The 21,669-nt window shown below is 37.3% G+C and overlaps 2 protein-coding genes across 3 annotated transcripts in view; both read left to right on the plus strand.

Moving 5' to 3' along the window:
- The window catches only part of LOC137398986 (uncharacterized), an 80,312-nt gene extending 62,870 nt beyond the window's left edge, over positions 1-17,442 (plus strand). The window contains exons 2-7 of one of the 2 annotated variants that reach the window (XM_068085154.1): positions 7,325-7,390; positions 7,540-7,602; positions 7,862-7,936; positions 8,495-8,529; positions 8,952-8,991; positions 17,279-17,442. In XM_068085154.1, the coding sequence (XP_067941255.1) occupies positions 7,325-7,390; positions 7,540-7,602; positions 7,862-7,936; positions 8,495-8,529; positions 8,952-8,991; positions 17,279-17,382 (383 nt within the window). In that variant the 3' untranslated portion in view covers positions 17,383-17,442. Of the gene's footprint in view, positions 1-7,324; positions 7,391-7,539; positions 7,603-7,861; positions 7,937-8,494; positions 8,570-8,951; positions 8,992-17,278 lie in introns of both variants that reach the window. The other variant, XM_068085153.1, reaches the window with a different exon arrangement.
- LOC137398805 (uncharacterized) lies at positions 12,551-16,333 on the plus strand. The gene has a single exon (XM_068084982.1). It carries the CDS (start codon positions 12,551-12,553, stop codon positions 16,331-16,333), a length of 3,783 nt encoding a protein of 1,260 aa, XP_067941083.1.
- Positions 17,443-21,669: the final 4,227 nt, after the last annotated feature.

Raw genomic sequence — 21,669 nt, forward strand, 5'->3', positions numbered from 1 at the left:
TGTTGTTTTGCCTAATTGTAAACATAAAATATTGGTTATTACTTTAAAATGAGAAAATAAACATTGAAAATGTTTGCTCCTTATAAACCTATAATTGAAGTACAATAATAGCCTATGAAGCTAGCGAAATCGATCAGAAACAAGAGAAAAGTTGTCGATGCAAGCCAATCCAATAATACTGCGATCACAGTACAGCCTATAATTAATAATGTTAATTCTAGTTTTTTCCTTTTTGTATTGCCAATGGGGCAAGTTTGGCAAGATTTTGGAATGGATTAGACAATTTATTTGTATTTAACTGTTCTTATAATGTAAAATCCCAATAACGTAAAGGTTCCTAAAGCAGATTATTCACGCTGTAGGAGTGCCTACTGTAGTTTTATCTGCACGAGTTACATAATTAGCAGATCGATGATAGGTTATTATATATTACACACAAACTTCCTATGTAGTATTTTCTAGTAGAGGAGACAACTTCAAAGCTACCATAGCTGCTCTAACTTGTACAGTATATCCATAAGACAACCCTTATCTCTAGCATCAGTCACTAGAATGTAATTGATTGAAGTATTGTCACCCTTTTTCTCCAGTCTGTGAAGCATGGAGAATATGTGAAGCAAGACATTGTCAAATTACTGGTAGTGCTGGAGTCTCTGAAGCATGGAGTTTACCATTCTCAATCAGTCAGTTTTTACACAAATTGCAATGTGGTGATCATAACTTAATAAAACAGTTCCATAGCAGTAGGTGGTCTAGAGTTTACTTCTAAATGGAACACCCTGTTTGTAGCTCTTCAACTATAGCTTTGTTCCTTTCCGATTAGCATTAGTTCCAGCATCAAGTAGTAAAGCAGCATAGCCATTTGTGTTAAAATCTGTTTGTGTACTTTAGGCTATCTAATTGAAAATAAAACAAAGTCTTGGCATACAACTGAATTACATCTTCATTTTTACTCCTACCTATTTAATACTAAGACAGGAGGAGACAAAACAGACAGAAGCTGTAAGAAATAGTGTAACCCTTACTGTTATACCGCTTTGAAATAAATAAAAATATAAAATAATATGCTGAAGCTAAGGATATGCTCTAAAATATTAACTGTTTTTATGTTAAAGCAAAGCAATCTGGTTTTTAATGTTTGCTATTAATGAGTGTAAACAAGTTTCATATCATCTGCCCTTTTTTCTCTCGCTCACTACACTCCTGTAGTCTATCTGCTACTGCCTGTTTCTTTAACACGGCATCTTATTACCTTCACAAGTGCATCACTATTAGGTGTGATATTTTGAGTAGTAAAACATTTAACAATGTCATTAATGTGTTAATTTGTTAATCTTGATCACTACTTTGTTTTATTGTTGTTGATCATGAAGACCACCTGTTGACAAATATCAGTAGGTCTCAGTAACATCAGTAGACCGGTTTAAACCGGTTCGAACTGATTCGGCGTGTCATTAGAATTGAAGATTTTTTGCATAGCTTCTCTGAACTGCTAGAAACAATGCATGCATTTATTTGTCTGCCACATAGAGAGTGCATCTAAGGAAGGTGACACGTGATCATGAAGCTAATACTGTGATTACTGGTGGTAGTGTAAAAAGAACACCTAAATCTATTACACAAATTCTAAAAATGTGTGATATATTGTTCTTCTGACCGAATGCTATAACAAGACCGAAAATAAGGCATTGTTTTGTGTCCGTATGCGACTTTCATAGCGCATCAGAATATCTTAAGTGTTATAGTTTGCAAATATAAATTTATAAAGTTGCATACTATAAAACTATAGTTGTATCTATAGTTTTATATGCAACCTTTATAGTGGCTAACTTGTGTCAGTGCATCATGAATCATGCTGGGCATGAAACTTTTGAATAAACGCTTGAAAATGCTGAAATGCTTGAAACATGCTGGGTAAACTTTTATCATCGCTTGGACCCATCGTGTAGTGTTGATTTTATGCGACTAACTCATGTCAGTGCAGCATGCTAGGGATAAATGCTGGGCATGAGCACTTTTACAGATTTAATATCCTCAAGCAGCTGTAGGGAGCATTTGGGATGTATTTATCTTCAAAAATCACAAATTTTGATAGAAATGAACTGGAGACTTACTTCTTTTCTTACATACTCAGTGTCCTGTCCACATGTCATGTTTCACATTCTTGGTCTAGCATATGCTGAAACTGAAAGAGAAACTGCCATCCATTCAGTGACTCAACTTTGTCCTACAAGCAGTAAAACCATTCTGTATTTGTAGATAAGTGAGCTGGTCTGAGCAGATCAAATCGTAGTTGTGCCTTCATTGGTACCGCTTCATGCCTTCCAATAAAGCAGCTTTTAACACTTGGCTCCTTGGGTGGTCTTTTTTGTGTGCTAATAGCTTTATAGCAATCAGTTTACACTCATCACCGGCGGAGAGTGGAAATGACTTGAGTTGGACGGCCCTAAACCTTCATATTGAATAAATAATACAGGTAGTACATCGAGTATATTTTTCCTTTGCCATATATTGTACAATATGTAACCGTAGTAACGGTGATTCACAGTTGTCCTTGACTTTTGCTACTGCTCAAAAACTATGCTAAATGACCTTCAATCGTGATCTGAAAATTTTTTTTTTTCCTCAAATAAAATTTGTCAGCTTGAAACCATTAGATGAATTTATAAGGTTTGTGGAATGTACAGCTGTTAAATCTCTTTTTCAAAATGTGGTTGCGTCAAATTTGAGTTGATCTTGAAAGAAAGCATTTTTATCTCTCTATCAGTTGATATGGTGTTTGTTTGTCCTTGTGTTAATTCAAGGAGGGCCTCATTCAAAGCATATATCTCTGGACAAGGTTGGTCTACAAAGACAAAAATGGCATTAAATTGTAGCTGATGTTTTAGCCTTTTATGGGTCTTAATTTCATTAAATCTAGTTTTTTGACGCAACCACATCATTAATAGAGACACAGCACTTTTCAAGATATTTTACAGCCTAACTTCTCTATATTTAGACTTATACACAAGATTTAATATAGTTTTTCCATGTTTAGATTTTTGTTAACTTGTCTTTACAACAGGCTTGTGTTCATTATAAAAATTTCACTGCACATTGATAAGTACTCGCTGATGTTTATATGTGAAATGCATTACAGTTGCAGTAAATTGTAGCTTGGATATCTATATAGTTACATTAGCAGTTCAGAGCAGTAGTAAGTGACTCACTTCTTTTTTGACATACTCAGAAATTGACGCCAGGCCAGATTGAATCATCCAACAGGGCAGGTCCTGCTCACAGGCGATATTTCACAAGTCTGGTCTAGCATATGCTGAAACTGAAAGAGGAATTTTTATCCATTAAGCGATTTATCTTTGTCCTACAAGCAGTGCAACCATTCAATATTTGTAGATAGATGATATGATAGTCTATAGATATGTTTCATGTGTATGTGGACCATATGACCCACAAGCCATAGGTTTCACTTACCTGGTCTAGCATATCCTGAAACTAAAAGATGAATTGTTATCCGTTCAGTGATTCACCTTTGTCCTACAAGCAATAAAGCCATTCAGTATTTGTAGATAAATGAGCTTCTCCCAACAGATAACATTGGAGTTGTGTACTCATTGTTACTTCCTGAAGCCTTCAAGTACAGTGGCTTGTTATACCTGGGTGGTCCGCTTGTGTGTGGTAATTGCTTTACAACTGCCAGCTTACATTCACACTAGAGGAGAGTGGATAGAGCTTGAGTTGGATGCAGAAAGCTGGGATCTACTTTAGTTATGGTGAGAATCTATGTACAACATTTCATATAAACAATTTATATTATGATGGACATTATGATATTATCTATGTACAACGTTTCATATGAACAATTTATAAATCCTGATGTATTTGCTTCATTTTTCACTGACATCTGTTCAAGGCTCAGCATAGTAGTGTTTGCTCTGAACACCTTTGTACTATATCATGCTCTTTTCGAACTCACTGAACACTCTATGACTTTTAAAATATGACAGGAAGTTATATGACCACAATAACTTCAAAATTATTGTTCAAAAATTATGATCAACAACAACGATATGATTATAATAACCTTTTCAAGCTCATGATAAGGATGAGAGATAGTTCAAAACGTCCTAGTCCAAGACTTTGCTAGTCCAATCCGCAGTTAGAATGAAAAATAGAGATCCCATGTAAAACATTTACTTGTAGCTTAGGCATATTCAAACTTCTGGAATGCTGGAAAATGGAGAATATTATGCTGTTTTATGAGTTGTGAAGCTGATATAATAATACATTTGATAGTAATATAGGCATTTCAACTAGTCAATAGTTCAAACTATATTGAACATTGTGGATGTTTGAACTACTGTAAAGATATAATATTACTGTATTCTTAGACAGCAGCAACGAGGTTCCTTTTTCCACTGTGAGACCCAGCAGTAATCTCATGCAGCAAAACACTAGTGCTGCTAGGCTCACACATATAACTATCATTAGTCCTGGATTCGATTTTAATATTCATCAAATGTCTTTTTTATATAATAGATTCACATGATGAATCATTTAAATATTGTTTCCTGTGTACATTACTCAATATTATTACAAGGTTAACTGTTCATTTTCATTACTGGCCTGCAAACTATTATGTAATTGGATCAGTTATATTTGCTTCAGCCAATCAAGAGGCAGATTGTTGAATAAGGGGCGGAGACATTTTCAAGCTATAAAAGACATGGAGCACCCAGCAAGCGTATAACATACAGAATACCTACAGGTAAGTATAACTCCTCTATTATATTAGCATTTGTTGATATTATACTTACTGGGAATAATAGAGTAAATGAGGAGAGACACTGAGTCAGTGTGATTATAATATAAATCTGACCTCCTGAGACTATCACTCTCTACCCTGAGGAGACTCATAGAGTCTATCCTCTAGTGAGGTTAAGTTAAGGTCAGAAGTCTCTGGTTTCATTCCTCAGTCATTTTTGTGCCTGCAAACATTTCCTACTGTAAATATGTCATACTCCTCTTATGAATAGAATGAGGAGCTCTGAAACTGGAGTTTTTAGCTGCTTCTCTTGTCTTTATTCTGGTCAGAATCAGCTGCAGGCCACTGATTGTATTAAGTCACCAGTTTTATAGGAAATTACTGTTTAAAGTAGGAGACTATGAATTTTATTGCTGTCTCCTGCTTTTTCATTGTTGAAATGTTACTGAGTTTATTTCCATTAGTTTAACACATGAGGATTGGTTTAGCATAACACATTGGTTTAACACATGAGAGAGCAAATAGCAGGAATGTTGATGCTTGATTTCCCAGCTCTGAGTATCACATTCCTAGTCTCCTTTTTATACTCTGTGAATATCCAGGGTTCACTTGCAGCAACTATGTTATGGTTGGCAGCTTTATAAGTCATCAGCTCACCCAGAGTCAGCAGTTGAGTCACAATTTGTCTTCATTTTTCTCTATCATATTTTACTGTGTGGAGTATTTTACAGGATACAATGGAGCAATGGATTAGGGAATATATTAGAGCGAGTGGAGCTCCTGACATTACCTCTCTTAGGGCTGCTTTAACAACCACCCCTCCTGATCAGCTACTTCAGCTTATAACAACTATCAGAGATAGTAAGACGTATACAGCTCTGCTATTGGCTATCTCCCGTGACCACCCTGTAGTGGCTCATTTGTTACTCACTCCATTGAGAGGAATAGCAGATGAGTTGCTGTTTGAGAAGGATGAGGGTGGATATACAGCTCTGCACTGGGCTGTAGATAAGGGAGATAGGAAGTTAGTAGAGAGGTTACTTCATACAGTATCCTCTGGTAAGAAGTATGAGCTGATAGCTGTGAAGGATGGACTGGGTTACACAGCTCTAACAAGGGCTGCATATAGAGGATATACAGAGATGATAGAGTCTCTACTGATCAGCCTGTCAGTAGAACAACGAGTCTCCCTGCTCAACATACAGGATATCACCCGAGACACAGCACTGCACTGGGCAGCCTACTGGGGACGCACAGCAGCTCTACAGACTATGTTGACCTCCATTCCTCCTGATAAAGTCTCCGCTCTCCTCAGTATAAAAAACAGTGAAAGTAGAACTCCTCTGGAGTATGCAGAGTATAAGGGAAGGATAGAGACAGTAGAGCTGCTTGAGAGCTGGAAGCAGCCAGTATTAGCAGGTAGGATTATTATGCAGTGTGATACCAGCTACTCACTTGTACTACTCTATTGCATAAATCTCTGCTTGTCCCCAGGGTATCTTTATAAACATACCCTGGGGATTTCCATCTACATTTTCCTTGCATAGAGACTGCAGTGGGCTGTAGAAGCAGTTCAGCTCTGTCTCTGTATTAAATGCTGTCAGTTCAGCCTCTTCTCTTCAGCCAACACTCAGCCCTTGCTAATCACTCATCATCTCTGCCTCTCTCTCTTGAATAATTATAGTCTGAGTATTTTAATTCCTTATTCAAAACTGACAGGATTAAAGTGATGTTAGCAGCTCAACGCTTTGTGGTAGCTATTAGTCAGCACTTAGCTGAACTCTCCTGATTCATGTATATTCTTATTACTCACTACAGTTTTGATTAGAAACATGAGCTATTTATTAGAATTGTAGTAGTAGTAATTCTGACAGACGGACACGGCTCTTATTATAGTAAAGATTTTCCTTTGGAGCAGCTTTTGCTCTTGCTAAAGATAGAATCACAATGTTTGAGTAGGCATAAATTATGGTATAGTTTTACTGAAATTTTTTAACAGTTTAAATGCAGGTTCTCAGTCTATTATTACTCACTGAGTCTGTACACCTGGTTGTAGCCTTAAAGAAGATAAGTACAACATGCAGTAGTAGTTTTTAGAATATTTGCAGCCAGTAGCAACACTAGTTGATTCTCATTCACTAGTAATTCCTACCATCAACTCTTAGCTGTGGATTCTGAAGCTATGTTTTTTAATTATTAACATATTCTAAGGCTATGTTTTGAGAAATTATCCAATAGCTCTGATTAATAGTATTAGTACTCCAACAGTCCAATGCAGTCAAGTGTGACTTTTTGGTTAATTACTCCTGAGTGTTGAAAGGCAGTCACTTAGTGCAGGTGGTACTGTCAGCCTACATAGCTGAAAGTCTTAAGTTTGACTCCTGATGACAGCAATCTTTTTCCCAGACATACCATTACTATCACCATGTGTTACTTTTTATTGCATTAATGTTTTTGTTTTTCAATTTGGTTCCAACATGGAGTGAGGTGGAGGACTTCCTATTTATAAAATATTTGTTTGTTGATTAGATTAAAGTATTTTTTAATTTTACTTTGTTGTAGTTCCCGTCACGGCCACTTTTTGGAAGTTTGCTGCTCTTCAGGATGCAGATAATCAAAGAGCGGCAGGTAAATGATATCTTTAGGCCATTTCTGTGCAGAAGTGATATTTATTACCTGAGGAACTATAATGTACACTATAATCAAAAGCATTAACAGCTAGTAATAATTTTATAACAGTAGGTTCTCAGTCAATAAATTTACTCACTATGTTGTAGCCTTGGCTCAGGCTGAGAGGAGGATTGGTCGTCTACAGGATGAAGCTGAGCAACACGCAGCAGGTGAACACAACTTTATTATTATGTTAGTAGTAGTACTAGTTGGTTTGTCACTTCTGGCAACCATTGTTACTTATTTACTCTGTAAAATTAGATGGTTATAACTTTATTTTAGCTAACAGAACATGAAAAAGTTGTAACTTTCAGTTGTTGTTTGTAAGGGTTTTTTGTGAGACAAAAACAACTTTAATTTCAATTTTTCAACTTCAGTATTTCATATTTTATTAGCATTATACAAACCATGATTCTATTGTTGTTGTAGCATTGGCCAATCAGAGGGAGGAATCTCAGCAGCAGATTGTAGCCTTTCAAGAAGCAAACAATCAGATGACAGCAGGTAAAGTTTTTACACACAGTTCAACTACTATTTGAATTTTAATATCTACTTATTTACTGTTCATCAGTAACAACACATATTCATTTACCTTCATGCATACAGCAGTATACAAGCCATGATTCTATTTTTGTTGTAGCATTGGCCAATCAGAGGGAGGAGTCTCAGCAGCAGATTGTAGCCCTGCAAGAAGCAAACAATCAGATGACAGCGGGTAAAGTTTTTACACACTGTTCAACTACTATTTGAATTTTAATATCTACTTATTTACTGTTCATCAGTAACAACACATATTCATTTACCTTCATGCATACAGCATTATACAAGCCATGATTCTATTTTTGTTGTAGCATTGGCCAATCAGAGGGAGGAGTCTCAGCAGCAGATTGTAGCCCTGCAAGAAGCAAACAATCAGATGACAGCAGGTAAAGTTTTTACACACTGTTCAACTACTATTTGAATTTTAATATCTACTTATTTACTGTTCATCAGTAACAACACAGATTCATTTACCTTCATGTGTACAGCAGTATATGAGCCATGATTCTATTTTTGTTGTAGCATTGGCCAATCAGAGGGAGGAGTCTCAGCAGCAGGTCGTAGCCCTGCAAGAAGCAAACAATCAGATGACAGCAGGTAAAGTTTTTACACACAGTTCAACTCGTGTTTGAATTTTAACATCCACATATTTACTGTTCATCAGTAACAACACAGATTCATTTACCTTCATGTGTACAGCAGTATATGAGCCATGATTCTATTTTTGTTGTAGCATTGGCCAATCAGAGGGAGGAGTCTCAGCAGCAGATTGTAGCCCTGCAAGAAGCAAACAATCAGATGACAGCAGGTAAAGTTTTTACACACTGTTCAACTACTATTTGAATTTTAATATCTACTTATTTACTGTTCATCAGTAACAACACATATTCATTTACCTTCATGCATACAGCAGTATATGAGCCATGATTCCATTGTTGTTATAGCATTGGCCAATCAGAGGGAGGAGTCCCAGCAACAGGTCGTAGCCTTGCAAGAAGCAAACAATCAGATGACAGCAGGTAAAGTTTTTACACACAGTTCAACTCGTGTTTGAATTTTAACATCCACATATTTACTGTTCATCAGTAACAACACAGATTCATTTACCTTCATGTGTACTTTGACTTGCTAGTTATTAACTTATAAGGAATGGATATTGTAAAGTTCTGCTGTCTGTTAAATTTCCTAATTTGATAGTGCACTGCAATATCTAGTCACCCTGTGTGATTCACTGTTCCTGCCCAGAGCGAATGCCAGTTGATCTGTTGATCTTGGGTGGTCTAATGATCTTGTGTGGTCTGTCTGACTTGCCACAGTGCCATACGTTTGATTAGGTGTCATTGTTTTATCAGCCTTTGAGCCAACAACATGTAGTTTTTAAGCCTCATTTTTTGATGCTGATACTTTCTTCTATCTGTATTAAGTTTCATCATTACACCAATATCTATCGCATACACATATAATCAAGAGTTAAACAGAAGGAGAATCACATACTATTTAGCAATCTCCTGGATGTGTTATTAAGGTAAATATTATATCTTTCATTTTATGTGTTTTATTTTATGTTTCTAAATGGCTTTGCAGATGACTACCTGTATAATTAGCATACTTTCAATAACCTTTATTGACAATCGAGTTATTATTTTATTGTAGTTTCACGGTGTTGACAAGCATATATAATAAACTTTTAATAGAATATACACTATGCCTCATCACCCGTATGTGACAATATAACTACGAACCAGGGGATTCGCTACAGTGAAACTTACACACACTAACGGAAGTGAAATCGGACTGCCAGACGTATATAGGATATACATATATATATACATATATATATATATCAATGAACATTAATTTCGCCTCCAGCAGCCCAGGTGAAACTCCGTTGATTTACAAAGGAAAAGTGATGCCAAGGAGCCAGAGTCGAGCAGCTAGAGCCACGCAGCCAGAGACATCTTGACTTCCAACTTGATAAGTCGCATTACCTTTTCTTTTTTCTTTAAACAACAGCAATTGACTTTGTTTTGTGTTTTGTTTTTTTTTAATGATTTATAAATCCTTTTACGCAGCTAGTCGAATTGTTCACTGAATAGTGTGCGTTAGCAATTAAGCAATTCTACTAGTGCAGATTCTGGTCATTGGGCAGTGAATCAACCAAGGGTGATAGTCTCAATTGATTTCTTGCAGAGAAAATTTGTGGTATGAATTTCAAAACTAATCCTTTATTGATTGCTGTCAGTAAAAACTACTGTAATTAAACCTAGTGCATTGTCTTAAAAATTTTGGCATTTTTTAGTAAGATAGCTATAAACAAGTTAAAAAATAGAACAATTTTCAGCTGAAAATTCTGACAGGTTTGACCATAGTGCAGACCACGTTGCCGCCTTCTTGGAGTTGTGTCCTCGAATTCATTGAGTTAAATCAATACGAGTTGAGTTCCAAGCTTTTTCTCCTAAACTAAATCATGTCTGATAGCGAAGAACTCGCTTCTGTTCACAGTGAAGAATCTGCTAGTAGGAGGTTTTCACCAAGACTAAAAATACAGTCAATTAAGTCTGAGTTACAAGCAACTATTGAAAATCTCAGTGTTAGTCACAAAGCTACATTAAATGACTTGCGAGATAACTCTATTAAACTTTCCTATGAACAGCTTAACAGCATGCATGGAGAAATCACATTAGGTGCAGTTAATATCACAAAACTGCATAGTGCATACAAAGAAGCTCATGAAAGCGACTTACAACCTGACAAGGAAGACATTGTAGAAATAGATCGCGTGCTTGCTGATAACAGGAAAGTTATCGACCAGTTAGAAATTCGTATGAATAAGTTGGTAACAAGAACCAAGCATGCTGAGCCAGACATAGAAAGCATAAAATCCAAAAATTCATCCTTTCTTTCCTCTAGACAATCCAAGTCTAGCAAATCAGGCTCGAGCAGACTTTCTCAGTCACTCAAAATCATGCAGGCCGAGGCAAAAGCTGCTGCTGCAACTAAACAAGCCCAGCTTCAAGCCGAGATAGAATCTCAACAACTTGAGGAGGAAAGCCTCCAACTTCAGACACAAGTTCAAAGGAATAAAAGTCTGATAGCACAAGCTAAATTAAAAGTAGGGTTAGAAGCTGAGCGCCAATGTGAGCAGATTTACGCACAAGCAATAGCAGAAGAATTGGAAGATAACAATGAGTCATTGTTGCGCCCTCCTGTCACCACTAAGTTAAATTCAGGACAAACACAGCTAAAAGACTCAAATGAGTTATTCCGACAAACATCACAACGGCCTGCCAATGAGGTGATCACACCACTGCGCCTTCCAAGAGCTTCCCCAGATAGTTCTCCTATGACGATCTCTAGTACCCCTACTACAGTCTTTGATCCTGTTGCTCTTGCTGAAGCAATCAACACGGTTCGCCAGCGTCCTGATGAACCACCCATATTTAAGGGTGAGACACTTAAGTATCAGCAGTGGAAGGCCTCCTTTTTCGAAACCTTTGATTTCAGTTCATGCACACCAGGCAAAAAATGGCTCAAACTGCAGCAATATGTTACAGGCAAGGCCTGGCAAAAATAGAGGGCCTCAGCTATAGAAAAACAGAAAGCGCATGGATGCTTGCCTGGAAGAAACTGGACACCAAATATGGCAAACCAGAAATAGTGGCGGAAGCCATGGAGGAAAAGTTACTCAGCTGGCCAAAAATTGAAGCAAATGACGGCGAACAGTTAGAAGACTTCATTGACTTTCTTGAAGTTTGTTCAGAATGTGATAGTGATTTGAACCTTGGTTCTAAATCTGTAAACAAGCGGCTGATACAAAAACTTCCATTACATATTGCTCACAGATGGACAGCAAAGGCCACAAAACTGGAGAAGAAATTGAGCAAGTTTCCACCACTCCAAGAATTCATCGACTTTCTAGTTCATGAATCTGACACATTAAACAACACATTGACTAAAGCGTATCAAGACTTTGGAAAAACAGATAAGTCAGTAAAAGGTAAAAGCGACAAAAGCAACAAAATCATGTCTTTTTCGACAGCAACCACAGCTGATGGTAAGTCTCACAATAGTTACAATGCCAATGGTCTGAAACAAAACAAATACCCATGCTTGAACTGCAACATGAACAATCATACGACGGGTACTTGTTTCAAGCTTGGTAAGCAAATACACTCCGAAATCGAAAGGTTTTTCATGAGCCATAACTTATGTTTTGCATGTTCTAAGCCTGGACACAGAATGACTGATTGTCGGTCTCCAGAGAAATGCATAAAGAAAAATTGCAACCAACAGCACCTCACAGTATTTCATGAATACTACGTAAAAGATAAAGACAGCAAAAGTAAGACTCCTATAGAAGTAATACAAACAGACAGTGAGAAATCAGCAACAGCCCTAAACTGTTCCGACACCGTACCAGCTAATATCATGTCATGGACAATACCAGTGTATATTTCAACCAAAGATAATCCTGAAAAAGAAGTTCTGGTGTTTGCCTTGCTAGACTCTGGTTCAAATCGAACCTTCATCACTCAAAATACCCTTGACAAGCTCACTGTACAGACCTGTGATGCAGCTATGAAAATTAGTACACTTACTGATACTGAGGGCACTGATTCAATGCGCCAAGCGGCCTCAGGACTGCTGGTTCGTGGCTACCATCAGAGCAGAGCAAGTAGACTTCCACCGTGCATAAGCACAAGCAGAATACCTTTCAACTCAGAAGAGATACCCAATGCCACATCAGTGCAAAACTGGCCACACTTACAACATCTTGCCTCTCAGTTCATCTCTGCTCAAAAAGCAGCCAGCCTCGAGCTCGGATTGTTGATTGGAAACAATCTTCCACATGTGTTTATATCTAGACAAGAAATCAGTAGAGAAGACCATGAGCCCTTTGCTCGTCTCACTGACTTGGGTTGGATCTTGATGGGAAACGCCACAAACTCTGCACACAGCTACAACAGTTGCGCTCATACCATTCAATCTGGGACAATAGTAAACTTGGCAGTACAACAGCCAACGACTAGAAAATGTATATCTTTTAAAATCAAAACAGAAACTCCTGACTTCCCCAACACAGATAAATTTGAACAGCAAATACTAAAAGTTCTTAGTTCTGACTTTCAAACAAATCACGCTGATGAGATAAAGACAATGTCAATTGATGATCTCAAATTCCTAAAAATTATGAAAGAGCAAATTCATAAAGATAAGCAGGGTTACATAACAATGCCATTACCATTCAAGGCTAAACCGCTCAGCATTGACACAAAAACCACTGCAATGCACAGATTTCATCTTCTTGAAAAAAAGTTCAAAAAAGATGCCATATATAAACTGCAATACCATGAATTTATGTCTGACATCATCACAAAAGGGGAAGCAGTTCTGGCAACCGACGACACTACCAACTCTTGGTATATTCCTCATTTCGGTGTCTTTCATCCTCGCAAGCCTGACCGTATTCGCGTTGTGTTTGATTGCGCTGCTAAAGTGGGAGAAGTCAGTTTAAATGACTTTCTACTACAAGGACCCGATCACATGAATGATCTTCAAGGCATTCTTCTTAGATTTCGTTTGAACCCTGTAGCCTTCATGGGTGATATAGAAAGGATGTTTCACCAATTCAAGGTGAAACCAGAGCACCAAGACTATTTACGGTTTATTTGGTATGATTGTGATGGAAATCTAGCTACTTTCAAAATGACAGTGCATCTTTTCGGAGCTAGATCTTCGCCCGCTTGCGCAACATATGGACTTCGATTTCTCGCCGATCAATATAATTCATTATTGTCTGGCCATTCTGCATCTCATCAATTTGTTCACCGCAACTTTTATGTTGATGACGGTCTCACAAGTGTCTTCAATGAGGCTGAAGCAGTTTCTCTCATTCATGAGACACGTGAACTATGTGCTGCCGGCCAGTTAAGACTTCACAAAATAGCGTCCAACAGCCGAGAAGTGATGTCACAACTTCCAAGAAGTGAGTGCGCCCGTGCCATTGCTAGTCTTGACCTATCTTCTGATCCGCTTCCCAAAGAGCGATCACTTGGTATTCTATGGGACACTGAAAAGGATAATTTCACCTTTCACCATGACACTGCTACAAAACCAGACACCCGACGGGGTGTACTATCTACGGTGGCCTCAATCTTTGACCCTCTTGGATTCCTCTCGCCATATATTTTAATTGGCAAAAACATTCTACAGGATATGTGTAGAAGTTCAGCTTCTTGGGATGATCCCCTGACAGGTGATTTATTGTCACTATGGAAGGAATGGAAAGCTTCTATTCCAGACTTAACAAACATAAGCATCCAAAGATGTTATCAACCGACAGACTTTGGCGACATCTTTAAGGCTGAGCTACATCACTTCTGTGACGCAAGTACTCGTGGTTACGGTGAGGTTAGTTATCTCAGACTAGTAAACACACAAGGACAAGTAAATTGTTCACTTGTAATGAGCAAGAGCAGAGTAGCACCAATCAAGCCCATAACCATTCCACGCATGGAACTGCAAGCAGCGGTTACCGCAGCTAAAGTGTCCAGATTTATTAAATCTGAGCTAGAGATTGATACCACAGAAACCTTTAGGACAGATTCTCAAATTGTTCTTGGGTACATTAAAAACACAACTAAAAAGTTTCATCTCTATGTGACTAATAGAGTTCAGCAGGTGAGAGACAATTCAAGTCCTGAAAATTGGTGCTATGTCCCTACAGATCAAAACCCTGCCGATCACACTTCAAGAGGCCTGACTATCACTCAGCTGTTAAAATCTAACTGGCTTACAGGTCCAGATTTTCTCTGGAAGGAACCTATGCAATTTCCTGATCAGCTGACACCCGAAGTAAAACCTGATGACCCTGAAGTCAAATCCCTTTGTGTCCAAACGATTTCTAGTCCCAGCCAAACTCTCTATCAGCGACTACAGCAATTCTCTAGTTGGAATAAAGCTATCAAAGTCACTAAATTCTTTCTCAATAGAGTAGCCAAGTTAAAGGGCACTCAACTGCCAATTAACGCACCACTCCTGTACATAGTTAAATGCATACAAGCTGAGCATTTTCCAGAAGTGCAATCTCTGACAAAAGAGCAGCCACTAAATCCAAAGAGTACAGTTTTCAACCTGAACCCTTTCCTGGATAAAAATGGAGTAATGAGAATAGGAGGTCGCCTCAATCGCAGCACAGCTCTCAGTTTTCCTGAGAAACATCCAATTCTGCTGCCCAAAAGTGGGCATTTTACTCGCCTTCTTCTTCAGCATCTTCATGAGCAAGTGGCCCATCAAGGAAGATGCTTCACATTGGCCAAGATGAGATCTTCTGGGTACTGGATAATAGGTGCCAGAAGTATAATAGCCTCTTTGATACACCAGTGTGTTACTTGTCGATCCCACCGAGCTAAACCTCCAACACCCCAAATGGCCTCACTTCCTCATGAAAGATCTAGCCCATCGCCTCCCTTCAGCTATTGTGGGATCGATTGTTTTGGACCATTCATGGTCAAAGATAGAAGGACAGAGCTAAAACGATATGGACTCATGGTAACATGCCTCGCAAGCAGAGCAGTGCACCTTGAAGTTTTGGACGATATGAGCACAACAGCCTTTGTGAACGGAATTCGAAACGTTATAGCCATTCGCGGGCCTATTAGAACAATCTGGTGTGACCAGGGCACCAACTTTGTTGGAGCTGTTCAAGATTTAACAGAAAAAGGCGTGATTGAGTTTAAACTCAATCCTCCCAGCGCCAGTCACATGGGTGGCGTTTGGGAACGTATGATCCGAACTGCTAGAAATGTCCTTCAGTCTCTTTTGAAGTCTCATAGTGATAGGCTTGACACAAGCCACCTTCGCACCTTGATGTACGAAGTCATGGCCATCATAAACTCCAGACCACTATCTGTGGTTACTGAAGAAGACATGCCTCTAAGTCCTAACATGCTTCTGACTATGAAATCTGATGTTACCCTACCGCCCCCTGGAAGCTTTGATGAGTCCGATATGTACAGTCGCAAGCGCTGGCGTGCGGTCCAACACATTGCTAATGTATTCTGGAAAAGATGGAAGACAGAATACTTATCCCAACTGCATTCTCGTCAAAAGTGGGTTCACAAGACAACAAATAATATAGCAGTAGGTGACATCGTATTAATCAAAGATGACCAAACAACAAGAAATGTCTGGTTAAAAGGCCGAGTTTCTGATTGTTACACATCTCAAGATGGACAAATACGCTCAGCTAAAGTACTGTTAGGCAACCGTGTACAGGCAAAAAACTCTGGAAAATTTCTAATCAGACCAGTTGTGAAATTGATTAAACTTTTACCAGTCAAATCAAATGATATGTGCTAGCGCCAATCATGTTGAAAATTATGAAAATTTAAGGTGGGAGTGTAAAGTTCTGCTGTCTGTTAAATTTCCTAATTTGATAGTGCACTGCAATATCTAGTCACCCTGTGTGATTCACTGTTCCTGCCCAGAGCGAATGCCAGTTGATCTGTTGATCTTGGGTGGTCTAATGATCTTGTGTGGTCTGTCTGACTTGCCACAGTGCCATACGTTTGATTAGGTGTCATTGTTTTATCAGCCTTTGAGCCAACAACATGTAGTTTTTAAGCCTCATTTTTTGATGCTGATACTTTCTTCTATCTGTATTAAGTTTCATCATTACACCAATATCTATCGCATACACATATAATCAAGAGTTAAACAGAAGGAGAATCACATACTATTTAGCAATCTCCTGGATGTGTTATTAAGGTAAATATTATATCTTTCATTTTATGTGTTTTATTTTATGTTTCTAAATGGCTTTGCAGATGACTACCTGTATAATTAGCATACTTTCAATAACCTTTATTGACAATCGAGTTATTATTTTATTGTAGTTTCACGGTGTTGACAAGCATATATAATAAACTTTTAATAGAATATACACTATGCCTCATCACCCGTATGTGACAATATAACTACGAACCAGGGGATTCGCTACAGATATGATGAGTTTTGTTTCATCACTGCTATTGGCTGGTCAGCAGTTAATTCTATTGGTTAATGCTTAAAGGGAGCAAATTGCTCAAATCTGTTTTTATGGTCGTATGAATCCTGTCTAAATTGTATTGCTATACTTAACAGATTAGACTGCAGTTTTTACAACTCCAAACCATCTACTTTAAACCTACCCTTTGTCTGAAGGATGGTTTACACAAGGTGGTTGTGAGATGGTGCAATCTTTATAAATAGAGATGAATGATATTGTTGCTTACAATAGATACTAATAAATACTTGTTCCTTTAGATATGGCTGTCATGATGGAGAGACTTAACAGACTTGATATTTATCTGCGTACTCCTACTGATACAGACGAGACAGGGGACCAGCTTCATGAGCCTCTGGGCTGATACGTTTTTCTTTGTTCAATTTAAATCACTTGTAGTTCTTGTTTAAGATTTATAATTAAATACAATTTCATATTCATACTTGATACATTTTCTCCTCTCTACTCATCTAGCAGTGATTTTTATGAACACATCTGTCCATCATTGAACTGCACTCACGCTATATAATACCACCTGCATAGCTTGGCAAAATTCCAACTTTCTTAGACCACCATAGATTAACAGATGATATTCCCTACTCATTGTGGACCCTTCAATGCTTTAGAGCTGGTCTCACTGCTGCAGCTGGCCTAAAAAGGCTCTAAAATGGCTAACAGAAACAGTCACTTATGTATAATGTTAATGTAGAGTCGTAGACCATCTAAGTTGCAGTAAAATTCATCTCCAAAGATAGTGGGCATTATTGGGAAGCAAGTCGTACTAAAGGATCTCTTGTCAAGCCACACGCTGGGCTCTTATGTAAACGTATTACAAAAAGTACCTTTTAAAAAAATAGAAAGTGTCCAAATTGCACCAACAAATAGCACACTTGTCTGCTGTGGCCAGGAGAAGTGATACTGTATGCCAACACTAAGGCTGATGACGGATAGCCTTAGTATCCATGTCTGATCGATGACAGATAGCCTTAGTATGCATGTCGTATCTATGACACAGCCAAGTTTCTATGTCTGACTTATGGTAGGTAGCTTTAGTATTTGTTTGATCTATAATAGATATCCTTAGTATTCATGGCTGATCTATCACAGATATTTAATGAGTCATGCATGATCTATAACAGATAGCCTAACTATTCATATCTGCCATCAACATATAATTTTTCAACAATAGATGCAACTGCTGAGAGGAGACAATTCTGATCTCATACTTTCCAATATAAAATACATAACATATAATTTAAGAAATTAAAGTTATAGCAATCGTATGACTTTGTTAAATTAATTATTATATAAAGAAGATTTATTTTTGCTGTGAAGGCTATTGACATCAATAAACATGTTGTTAAAATGACTCGAAAAACTTTGCAGTAGTATAAGCTCTCGTTTACAGCAAGTAATCTGGATCTATTATAACCAACAGGTTTACATACACATTCTATGGAAGTTGACTCTTTGAAGAAGGAACTGTTAGTTAAGAGAATATAATTCCTTGAACAGATTGGGACCAACAAGAAAAACCAACAAGTTCGCAGATGGTGAACATTTCACCTTCCAGTAGAGTTGCCGCAAACACTAGCAGTAACATTAATTATGGAGATCTTCAGAACTACATTAAATAATTTTAAGATGTTTTAGATATTTGGGGTGTCTATAAGATAGTTTTATATGTCACTATGGTGCTGAATCGTTATGATGACAGGAATAAAGTCAATGTTTTATTGAAGCTCACATATTGAAATATCAAACCAATTAACTGGATTGCTTTATTATGGGAGTTGAAAACAGAGTTTGTCACTAAAGGGCATGTCAATAAGTGATAAAGATTTAAGGGTATAAAGGTTAAAGTGTGTCACTTGAGTGTCTCATGTCAAAAGTAAACATACATAATTGGCTTGTATACGTGGGAGCTCAAATACCATGTGAGTTGTTTCAAGAGTTTCATGATAACAGGCAGCATTTTGTTTGCGGTGAAACTCTGATAAGATAAACTTTTATGTAAATTGTATACATAAGGAGCTTAAAGGTCAGAAGGTGGTCGTTTAAGATGTGATAAAATGCTTGACACGCTGGAAACAGCATTGTTATCACAAATGTGACGCCAGCCAGACTCTCACATGACCAAATACCTGTTTAGTTACAAAGTTCACTCTGTCAGCTAGAAAATTCAGTTTAATAGATTCATATGTATGGCTGACTTGCGATGCAGAGAATCAATTGATGCTGCTGGAGTTGTGATACCTTTGCAGTCTAGAATGCAAATATTGGTACCAACATTCTTTATTGTATTGATTTAGAATTGATCAATTAAACATATTTCAATCACTGATTCAAAAGGCAACTTAATACCCAACTATGAACACATAGTACCTTTTTGACAAAATGCACAGGTGTCTCCACAGTTATCACATGACATGTCAAAAGCTTAAAAGATCCACTACTGATATCGCAAAAAATGTATTAAATGGTAGCTAAGGTATTTTGAAAAAGTGATTTGTAATTGTGAAGCGGACAATTTATACAGACTAAGAAGATTAACTCTTTAACAATAGAAGTAATAAGTGTGAGGAGATAAATCTTAAAGAGAGGGAATGTATTGTTATAAAAGCTATGAGTCATGTTAATATATGTTCTCAGAGCCTTACTGGTAAATATTATTGTGTAAGTCATCAGGACTTTTGATAAGTATTTGAAGTGTAAGTTTTTTAACATGATGACAACTTACCATGACTCCTGATACTACTTCACTGTTTCAATGGTTCTCAAATAGTAATATTATTCTCTTCATAAAATGAACCATAAAAATTGAGCTATTTATTATACAGACTCAATGTAGCACCTGCGACAACATGACAATGAAGAGGTACTAAAATAAATCCTTGAGATATAAATAGTTATATTCTTCTCAGTCCTTCCTGGCAGCAGTCATCATATTCTTGTTTTAAAATGAATAGCAAAAATATGGAATGCTTTGCTATTTAAGTCAGAAAATGCACTTGTGGCCATATAATTGTATTTCCATAACTGATGGAGACAAAAATATGTTCTTCCCATTACTTCATAGCAACAGCCGGCATGTTGAGCAGATCTCTGATTAGCTAATCATTGATATAAACTATATACATTAGAGCTAAATGCCAGGAGGTGTGTTGTTTGAGTTGGTGACTAAATATCTGTCGCAATGCTTGGTATTAATTTTATCAGAGAGATGACAACTACCAGACTCTCACATGACTAGAGACCTGTGTAGTTACAAAATTTACCGTGTTGGGTAAGAAAATTACTTTTAGAGACCTAAAAATACTCACAGAGATCTACAAAGATCTATTGAAAATAGTGGGCAGTTGACAACAAAAAATCTATAGCTATAGAATAATTGGTAGAAAATCTGTAAAAAGCATGAGTTGGTTACAAAAAGAACAGAGATATTAAAAGCATAAAAGGAAATTGAATATTCATAGAGTGTACGAGTATTTCTATTGATAGTTTTATTGCTCAGTCAGTTGAAATATAAAATGTATAGTGTAGCTAATAAAAGGTAGAGCTAATAAATGTGTAGTGCTTTGAATTACTCATATACTAAAACTAAAAATGTGTTTTACATGTATATACCTTAAAGGTTTTAATGTACATATACATGTACATTAAAACATCTTGTGCTACAAGGTGACAGCTCATAGAACAGCGTATTAAGGGCCAACATGGAGTTACTAAATATTTATATGGATCACATGAAATACTAGGAAGTTGAGGCTTTCTCTTAGTCGTAAAATATGATAACCTTCCCTTAGGTTGCAGGTAATATTTTTGCCAGTTGAAATACCCCAATAGACCACATGAGAACACAATGTAGAAATATATTATTGAGTGTTAGTCAGCTGTTTATATTTTACAATTTCACTGGAAAGCTAGCTCAGTAATATAGAATCTATTTCATGTAGAGGTTGAAAGGTCATGACCCTTGCATTTATGTTATTCAGTACTACAGGCTCTGCCTAAAACATCACTAAACAGTTTATATGGAAGCTATGGTTGATATGTGAGCTGCACAAGCAGTGCTCACGAGGTACAAAATTGAGAATACAAAGTGTATTTGGAGTCGTCTTCCATAACCAATAGTGCCAACAACTACAAAGATCGAAGTGTGTGTAAACACTAGTATTATTGAACTGCAGAACACGCTGTGGTTGCTAGAACAGCTGCAATTTTATTGATTTTGGTATCAGTCAGTTGACATCCTCTAATTTTAATAAATTCTCACCCAGTTTCATGATATTGCCTCTGACTTATCAAGCAACATCTTGCAGCATCAGCCTCACACTGACACACTGTAAGTTTCTAATAAATTTACATCTGACACAAAGTACTGCTGTTTCTACACTGTATCCTTTTAATTCATAGTAGAACTGTGGCTCCCTCTACAGTAACCATTACTCCTAGTACAGCTATAGTAAGTCGGACCTATTCATTGATTCCTTGCCCATAGTACTACAGCAACTCCTCGTGCTCGTAGTATAGCTGTTATTATCCACTCAATCGGTTACAGCGATTTATTGCTAATTTTAAGAATATTGGTACAGATATATTTCCTGGCAAAGCTAGTGTAAAAACTTATAACAGAGCAAAAAGTTAATTG

Source organism: Watersipora subatra, chromosome 6, assembly GCF_963576615.1.
Source record: "Watersipora subatra chromosome 6, tzWatSuba1.1, whole genome shotgun sequence".
Lineage (NCBI taxonomy): Eukaryota > Metazoa > Bryozoa > Gymnolaemata > Cheilostomatida > Watersiporidae > Watersipora > Watersipora subatra.

Excerpts from the sequence above, each read along its gene's own strand:
- LOC137398805 (XM_068084982.1), top strand. The coding sequence starts at position 12,551 with ATGAAAATTAGTACACTTACTGATACTGAGGGCACTGATTCAATGCGC.